Source organism: Danio rerio, chromosome 24, assembly GCF_049306965.1.
Source record: "Danio rerio strain Tuebingen ecotype United States chromosome 24, GRCz12tu, whole genome shotgun sequence".
In the NCBI taxonomy this organism is placed as follows: Eukaryota; Metazoa; Chordata; class Actinopteri; order Cypriniformes; family Danionidae; genus Danio; species Danio rerio.
The window spans coordinates 42,302,656-42,312,500 of record NC_133199.1 but is presented as its reverse complement, the minus strand read 5'-3'; the positions used below and the strand labels follow the sequence as shown (position 1 = coordinate 42,312,500).

The 9,845-nt window shown below is 37.7% G+C and overlaps 1 protein-coding gene across 8 annotated transcripts in view; it reads left to right on the top strand.

Moving 5' to 3' along the window:
• Positions 1 to 6,908, top strand: part of slc6a16b (solute carrier family 6 member 16b) — a 30,869-nt gene extending 23,961 nt beyond the window's left edge. For 2 of the 8 annotated variants that reach the window (XR_012399167.1, XR_011008554.2), the window contains exons 10-13: positions 39 to 198; positions 3,419 to 3,581; positions 3,960 to 4,913; positions 5,323 to 6,908. Coding sequence is in view for 2 of the 8 variants with exons in the window: in XM_017353844.4 (XP_017209333.1) it covers positions 39 to 198; positions 3,419 to 3,581; positions 3,960 to 4,268 (632 nt within the window). In the remaining 6 variants the exon portion in view is untranslated. 8 annotated transcript variants of the gene reach the window in all.
• Positions 6,909 to 9,845: the final 2,937 nt, after the last annotated feature.

The window sequence follows — 9,845 nt, the reverse complement described above, 5'->3', positions numbered from 1 at the left end:
AGCTGTAATATTGTCATTATCCTCTTTCCATTTCTCAGTCTGCAGCTGTACAGTGGGCTTTCTGATCGGTCTGGTGTTCACTCAGCGCTGTGGAAACTACTTTGTGACGATGTTTGATGATTATTCTGCCACTCTTCCTCTGATCATCGTTGTCATCTTTCAGACCATCAGTGTTTCATGGGTTTATGGAGCAGACAGGTAAAACACACACACACACACACAATTCCATGCAAATGTCAACCTTCCCATGAGAAAAATAAAGTTTTCACCAGAATAGTGAAGTGCTTTCTACGAGTATTTTGCAGTACTGTAAAATAGAACAAGCCTCTGTCAGTGTTTTCAAACAATTATAATTGATTTACCAAAGACACACAAGTGCCAATTTCACATCAGTCACATCCATAACAGAGAGGTGTCACATTAATAAACAAGCTTGTTGCTCATCAATGGAAAAGTAATTTAAAATTAATAATTTTTGTTGTATAGTGAGCAATTCTTACCCTTTTAATTTTTGGGTTGTGCGGTTTAATTCACAGAATTTCTACAAAGTATGTTGTCCACTGTAAACTTGCACTTTTTTGGCCACATCCATAATGCATTAGGGATGTGACGAGATCTCTGGCTACGAAATCTTGCGAAAGTAAATGGTGGCGAGATTTGTCACCAAGGTTAAAAGTTGTCTTGTGAGTTTTGATGGTATGATGGAGCGTGAGGGTAAATTTAGCACTTAAAGGGGTGGTCCAGAATGTTATTTTTAAGGCTTGGTTGTGTTAATAAGATGCAAAGCAATGTGTGCTCATGTTTAACTTGAAGGAAATCGTGTTATTTTTTCATAAATCTCACTTTGATTATACACAGCTACTCAGCTAACATGAAAACGACTGTCATATTTCCTAGTTTCTCTAAAAGGCCCACCCTCAAGTGACTCTGATTGGTCATCATCATAATATGCTGTGATTCGCCGATCGGCTCCACGTCACGCCCTGACAAGCACGCGCGTTTTGTGTAAACAGTCAGTCAGTCAGTCAGTCAACACGTGTCTGTAACGAGTTAAAATGGGATGCAGCTCCTTAACTGTTTCTGTGCCTTTTAGTGTGTTTATGCGTGTATACGATGAAGTATCTGTAACACGAGAAGCGCATGTGCGCGGGAGAGATTTTTATTGTTCTTTTTCTCTCATGCTCGGATTAAGTTATTTTCTATGGTGACAGAATAAAGCACAAGATGTGAGATGAGACCTTTGTGAGCCTGGATTGATTTGTTTTTGATGTTACACTCCAGTTGGGAAATCATTGCTGTATTTTTTTTAAATCAACGCGTTACAGGACGTCTTTCATGCATATGCGGAATATGCCTGTGTAAGTAACATGAATCGTTCACATATCTTTTGCGACTTTATTGTCCGAGTTGTAAAACGCATAGCAAAGCTGCCTATAGAGAGAAACTCTGCCGTCTCCCACAGAGAGACGCAGGTGCTGGCCAAGAGTGCGTGTATGTGTATGTGTGTGTGTGCGTTTACAGCCGTTTGATAAATATAGATTTGTAACGTTAGCTAAGTCGTTAGCGGTTACCATAATTTCCCGTTGTTTACATCTTTGCTACAACACACCGTTAAAGTTAGACACTGTACATGTCATGATCAATTTTAACAAATAAAAATACTTACAGGTCATGACTCAGAGTTCACAGCATCTCCTTGCTCCATCTTTGAGGAGATTTTAACTGAATCCAGCACTGAACTGGGAGAGATTCTGGAAGCTGTGTTTTGTCAAATCATGCTTGCTATGTATTTTATAGTTCTCTGGAACATAATTAATATTGAACTGTAAGCACTTCTGTGTTTGGGTCGTGTCATTTGGAAGCCCAACAACAGAAACAGAACAGCTCTGTGGAAACAGCAGGATGGCATTTCTCTCTCTGCAGTAACGTTACAGCGCCTATGGCCACGGCCTTTACCTGCGCAGTGTGGGATGCGCAATAACGAACTTTTGTGATCTCACAGGGGGCGGAAGTATTTTTTGTAGTCCCCAAAATTCGTTAATTGTAGGCGTTGCTAAGCTAACTCTGTACAAATCAAGGTCTCCCTTTGCATTAAACTTTGAATATTTTACATTCAGAGATGCTGTTTATGTTCACACAGCTACATTACACATCAACTGAAGTTTAAAATATAATATCGTAGTGGACCACCCCTTTAAGATTGGAGGCAGGATTGAATTCGATCCACACATCTAGTGCTTTGCACACACCCAAGCTGACTTTTAGCTGAATTTTGCGACAACATAAACCATACACACACACACAAACGATTGTTTGACACTGTTTTCTGCTCCCCTTGAGTCAGTAAAGGACCACAGACACGCACATCTCCTCCAAGTGTGCACACACACATGCACATCCGTCGCCATCATCACCCAACACATGTTTATGCTGTCTGAAAAAAACAGGGAAGAAAAACTGAAGCTGTTGCTGAATGAAAGTGGAACTGCTGAAAAATTGAACCAAAAATGACACGATCACGTACATTAAAAAAATAAAATTACGTTCAATTTGTGGACAGGAGTTCGACTCTCATGTAAAGCTGTACAGGGGAGAAGTCAGTCTAGTTTATAAGCTAAATATTTAGTAGTGCTTGCATGTCCTTTGTGGCATCATTCGTTAAAATAAATGTAAAATAACATTCATTACAAGTTGATTTAAAAAAGCACCTGAATTTTTTTGCATTTTGTGATTTTTATTTTTTTTTTTTCCTCAGTTGAATAAAAATGTATTTTTCGTTCATATATTAGCAAATAGTTTGCTAATATTTAATTATGTAAATACTATATTCTATTCATATATTAGCCAAAAAGTAATGATTTGCACTCAAGTAATTGCTTCCTAATGTTTTTCTTTTTACATTCTTCGGGTGATTTAAAGACACAAACGTTTCGGCACAATGCCTTCCTCAGCGTGTCTAATAGATTCAAATATTAGCAAAATAATTTGCAGTGTTCGCATCTCCTTTACTGCTTAGAATTCATTAAAAAAAATAAGTAAAATGACATTCATTACAAGTTGATAAAGTTAAAAATAGTTTAAAAGATATTTTTAATTCATGCATTTCATCATTGAAGATTTCTTAATAATAGTGTAAATCTGCCTCGTCTCGTTCTCGTGAACCCAATCTCGTGTCTTGTCTCGTCTCGTGGAGTAAGCGTGTCCCCCCCCTCCATATTCCATGTTTATTTCCCTCATTTAAAATATGAAAAAGGTTTTCTGATTGGTATTTTTCTGATCCCACAATTCTGTGCTTAGCTTTTTGGGAAATATAAACTGATGTTTCACTATAATAGTTTTTACTGCAGATGTCACATCCATAAAATGATCTGCTCTTCTGTTGTGTAAACGGCATCAATAAGATGTATTTTTATTGCAGGTTTTTGGAGGACCTGAAACAGATGCTGAATCGGCCGATCCCCGTTATATACAAGTACTTGTGGAAATTTGTGTGTCCAATTGCTATGCTGGGACTTTTGGGGGCCAGTCTGCTAAAGATGATATTGAAGCGTCCCGAATACTCTGCGTGGAATAGAGAGAAGGTAAAATCAATTGCAAAAAAAATTAAGCACCTTTAAAATCACCCCAATCAATCTAAAATTGTGGCTTGTTTCCAAATACACAGAGTCATCTGGTAAAACTGCAATATTAATATAATAGAAAGCAAAATATTGCAATGCCAGTTTTCTTTTTTTAAGATGTATTCATCTGATGTCATTAAACTACAGAGATTTGGTCAAAGCTAAGCTTTTTTTTCCTCTCCATATTTGCATTATTTTATGCTATATGAACCAAAAAGCTGCATGTCAAGTATGATGCTACATTAATGCATATTTTTCCTTTACTTCCTTCCTTTCTAATAGACTTTTAAAATCATAATAATTTGATTTGATGTAACCATATCCAACATTTTCTCTCAGGCATCCAAAGAAGATCTTCCATATCCTGATTGGGCTCTTGCTGTTCTGATCATACTGATCATAATTGCATCACTTCCTGTTCCTATCGGATACATTCATTCCCTGCTCCTGGAGCGGCTCGGCCAATCACCAGCAGACACAGAGGCCAGATACACGCCATGTGCCACCACAGACGCAGATCTGACGCCTCTCAGCACATTACCACCATCGCGGGACGATCTCAATTCATCCCACCCTTTACTCGAGGGAAATCATAACTCGCATCTGCAAAACGGTCATATTGAAAGTGTGGAGTCGAGCGTTTTATGAGAGCATAGAGTTTACAGACATCAGCCATGGTTCTGTTCAAATGGGGACGTTTTTATTCACGTGCTTTTCCATTGACAACAATCATTTGATCTGTTCGTATGAACACGTGAGGATATATAAAGACTTCATTTATTGCCAGAAGAAAACTCATTGACTCACATTCACTTTCCTCACACGCTGAAATCTTTGAGGAGTCTGTGTGTTTCTCTTTCAATCAGATTATTAGGGCTGCGTTATATATCGTTTCAGCATCGATATCTCAACGTGCACCTCTGCAATCGTCACATCAGAGGATCTACAAAATCAACTTTGTATTTTAACCCATCACAGGATGATTAATTCATTCGACCCTTTACTTGAGGGAAATCTCACAACTACAAAACGATCATGTTAAGTGTTTTATGAGAGCACGACTGTCAGCAGAGTTTACAGACATCAGCGATGGATCTGTTTAAATAGGGCCCTTTTTTATTCACGTGCTTTGTTGTTGACAACAATAATTTTTATTTGTTCGTATGAACATAAGTATATATAAAAAAAGACTTTAATTTATGGCCTAAAGAAAACAGTCATTGATTCCTTTGTTCCTTACACGCTGAACTCTTGGAGAAGTCTTTATTTGATTCTCATAATCTGATTATTAGGGCCACATTATCGTTTTTGCATCAATATGCAATGTGCACCTCTGCAATCGTCACATCAGAGGATCTGCAAAGTCAACTTAGGATTTGAATCCATCACAGGACGACTAATTCTTTCGACACTTGAGGGAAATCTCGCAGCTACAAAACGATCATGTTAAGTGTTTTATGAGAGCACGACTGTCAGCAGAGTTTACAGACATCAGCGATGAATCTGTTTAAATAGGGCCCTTTTTTATTCACGTGCTTTGTTGTTGACAACAATAATTTTTATTTGTTCGTATGAACAGAAGTATATATAAAAAAAGACTTTAATTTATGGCCTAAAGAAAACAGTCATTGACTCCTTTATGTTCCTTACACGCTGAACTCTTGGAGAAGTCTTTATTTGATTCTCATAATCTGATTATTAGGGCCACATTATCGTTTTTGCATCGATATGCAATGTGCACCTCTGCAATCGTCACATCAGAGGATCTGCAAAGTCCACTTAGGATTTGAATCCATCACAGGACGAAGTAGGGTCTTTCGACCCTTACTTGAGGGAAATCTCGCAACTACAAAACGATCATGTTAAGTGTTTTATGAGAGCACGACTTCCAGCAGAGTTTACAGACATCAGCGATGGATCTGTTTAAATGGGACCTTTTTTATTCACGTGCTTTGCCGTTGACCACAATAATTTTTATCCGTTTGTTTGAATGTGTGAGTATATATTAAAAAAAAGACATAATTTATGGCCAAACGAATATTGTCATTAGCCCCTTTTACACAGTGATAATGATAATTATCTGGAAAATGTCTGGAACGAATTCACCGGTAAATTCATGAAAGCGCTGTTCACACAGGCAAGGACTTTATGGAATTTTTCCGAAAGAGCATTCACACATCCATTCCAAAATTCCGGTAAATTCTGACATCATTAACCAAAAATGAGCTCTAAACAGCTACGCTTGTATTTGAAAACATTTGACCACATTTCAAACTCTGTGAATGGATCAGTATGGTGAACAACTTTGATGAAATCATATGGAAGACTTTCTCATGTCGAGATGTTCATAATATGTGTGTGCGCTGGCGCCTACCGGCTGCTTTACGTGCAAACGCATCAGAGCTTGAAGGTAAACAAACATTGGTTTATCATAAGCATTTTATCCATACATTTTAACCGAGTTGGCATTAAGAAGGAACAAAAACATTATCTGACCAACATCTAGCAGCTAAATGTGAGTGGAAAAATAATCACTGGCTTTTATTCTTACAAACCGGGTGGACGTGAATGTGTCTGAATGTTCTTATTAGTTAAAGTGGACGTCTTGCGTCAGCATGTTCTAGATGTGAACGCGCTCTTTCCGGCAATCTTCCTTTTGCGTTCACACAGCGCAGCATTCCTGCATATTACCGATAATGTTACAACTTCTCTTTCCCGAAAATAGCCAGAATGAATTTACCAGTATCTTCAAATAGGGCCTGTTCACACATACAGACCTTTACAGAAAATTGCCCGTAATTATTCATTGAGTATGTTTACATGGACATCAATACTCCGGTTTTAGTACGATTAAGACAATACTCTGATTAAGAGTCTAGCATGTAAACAGAGAATTTTGATTACGTTAATCTAACTAAAGTCGTAATCGTATTAAACACAAATGGAATTAAGATGTGTGGTATCCCTTTATTGAAGTGCAGTGCAGACATGTAAACACTGCAATCAAACTATTACCGTCAAGTAGGACTTTTGCTGTGTTTTTTTGACAGGATAATCCACACAGGCACACACACACACAGCTGTTTGACACTATTTTCTACTCTAACCGAGTCCGTAAAGGACCACAGATGCACACATCGTGAAATGTGTGGCATGCGTTATCAAATCCCATTAAAACAACACTCTTCCACCAGTCTTTACTCCGTACTCGCATCCAATACATCCAATGAAATGTTCCTGAATAGAAGTTAAACTCCTGAACTGCAGTTAAAGTCGAAAAATTAAAAATGAAATGCTTGAAATTACATGAAACTCCGGATGAAATGTTGGGTAGTGCGGTGACGCAACAACATTAATCGATCTGTGCTATTGACCTTATTCTAAAAGGCGGGAGTGTGATTGTTTTCAGAACTTCCGATTCAGTCGCCTATGGGACAAATGACTATGAATAATAAACGGCAGAAAATGGTCAAACTACTTGCTCTACAAACAAATGTTTGCATGACTATATAGACCAAGTAGAATAATATAATAAGGAAATATCAGTTTGCAACATCAAACAGTGAAACGAGCAGTTTATGATGTCTAAAAATGAATGGAAGTGATTGAGACCGGACGTCTCGAGCCAAACAGATTCAAATGGCTGCGTCCGCTCGTCAGCGAAGAATAAGGTGAATGACATGTAAAAGAGATCATGAAAGGAAAATTCAAAAAGCAACTTATGTAAACACCTTAATCATGTTATTGGCTTATGCAGATTAAGGCAGGTAGTTCAATTACTGATGTCCATGTAAAAGCGGCACAGTGGCTCTGTGATTAGCCCTGGCCTCACAGCAAGAAGGTCACTGGTTTGAGTCCCGGCTGGGCCAGTAGGCATTTCTGTGTGGAGTTTGCATGTTCTCCTCGTGTTGGCGTGGGTTTCTTAGCCGTAGAATGTGTAAGTGTATGGGTGTTTCCCAGCTGATAAAGGACATCCGCTGCCTAAAAACATATTCCAAAATAGTTGGTGGTTCATTCCGCTGTGGTGACCCCTGATAAATAAGGGACTAGCCCGGAGGAAAATGAATGAATGTCCATTTAAATGTAGTCATTGACTTGAGTTTTCTGAAGCCATTTGATATCTTCTGGATAAATCCTGCTTTCATGTTTATGCCACGACAGACCAAGCCAATGCCAAACAACGAAACCCAACTGTGTTGCCAAGTGTGTCCTGGAATTTACCTGTTAAAAATGCTGCAGAAATGTCACTTGAATTGGGTTTGTTAATGGTACTGCAGAGTCATATTTGTGTTTGATGGGTCCAGGTGAACATTGAACTACACCGTAACACTATTGTTACCTCTTACAGTGGTTGAATCATCTGATAACTGACAGTCCTGCTGGTTTACTGAGCTGATGAGTTTTCATCAGAGATCCGTCAGTGTTTTTTTAACTATGGTATAAAAGAGCAGCAAGTGCTTAATCTACTTTAAACATAATGCTTTTGGAAATATGAGATCTGCTTTAAATAATCATTCCCAATTATTTATTTTAGTTGTCTGTTTTAAAGTTGCTTGATGCACTTTTGTTGTGATAAAAAAAACATGCAATGACGCATCAGGGCAGTCAAGTGTTGTGTGCTTTTATAAATGGGTTTTTTTAATTAGTAAACATCACTGCCATCATAAAGCTGGAAAAAAATCACAATATTTTTTATAAGTTTGATTGTGTTGTTCTTCTGTAAGAGTAAAGTCGTGCACAATGCGGATCAAGTGAATAAATTATTGGATAGTTTGGATGATTTTGGAGAACTGCTGTCTATAAATAATCACCCTTAAGGGATCGTTCACACAAATGTAAGTTTTGCCATTTATTAATTCTTCTAAATCTATTTGAGTTTCTTTTTTGGTTGAACACAAAAAGATATTTTGAAGAATGTTGTAAACCGGTAACCGTTGACTTCCATAGTATGTAATTTAATTCCTACGATCCTAAAATAGACGTCATTGTTCATGCAGAACTAAAATATAACATAGATACACTTTTTTGTGTGGTTAATAAAACTTTTTATAATGTTTTAAGTCATTTAAATTTGCATAATGTAAAGATTTTTACCACAAGTTATTGTTAGTGTAAAAATGATTTTTGTAAGTTTTGATATGTTTCCAGCTGCAGTTTGTATTTGACACATACAATATTGATTCATGAAGTATTTTCACAAACTTCTAATCTTTTGATATTGCATTGTATCTTTCATCTGTAATTCTTCATTTTTCATCACAGACATCTTTCTGAAAGCGAGCTTCTGACCCTGTCGGCCAGACTTTTTATGGCTTATAGTCATAGTACAGTAATGTTAGTTTTGCCTCTCACAGGGGTTTGATGGGTCTTTGCGTTTGTTCAGTAGCTTGAACTCTTTTTGTAAGTAGTTTGTTGTAGTCACTAATATATAATAATGATGAGATGTAATTTAACTCATGTAGAACGCTTCACAATCTGTGATCTTAAAGGGTAATTATTTAATTCTCTGCTGTTTGTTGTAAATATCTCAAATATAGTGTTTGTGTATTTCCTGCTGCTTTTGCTTTGACAAAATTAGAGATGTAACTTTAAAGGAACACTCCATTTAATTATTGTTTTGGAAATAGGAACTATGACTTTAGCAGAAGCAATAATATGCAAATTCCTTGATTATTACCCTACTGAAAAAAACAGCTTAAACCAGCCTAGGCTGGTTTTAGCTGGTCGACCAGGCTGGTTTTAGAGGGGTTTTGGCCACTTCCAGCCTGGTCTTAGCTGGTCAGGCTGGGAGATGACCAGCTAAAACCAGCTTGACCAGCCTAATCAAGATGGGAGCCCAGCCAAAACCAGGTATGTCCAGCTTAAACCAGGCTGGTCAAGCTGGTTTTAGCTGGATTTAGCTGGTCATTTTCCAGCCAGACCAGTTAAAACCAGGCTGGAAATGGCCAAAACCCCTCTAAAACCAGGCTGGTGAACCAGCTAAAACCAACCAACCAGCCTTGGCTGGTTTAAGCTGGATTTTTCAGCAGGGAAATCAAAATATTAGTTTGTAATTATATCCCCATAGAAGATGGCAACTTTAAATTTCCCATCGGCCTTATAAGGACAGATCAGTTATCAAATCTCTTGAAATGTGAACGAGATGCCAATATATTAATTCAATTTAGTGATCTAAGCCCAGCTTTATTTCAAGAAGCTTTACTGTTGCTGCTGTTCAGCGGTGGA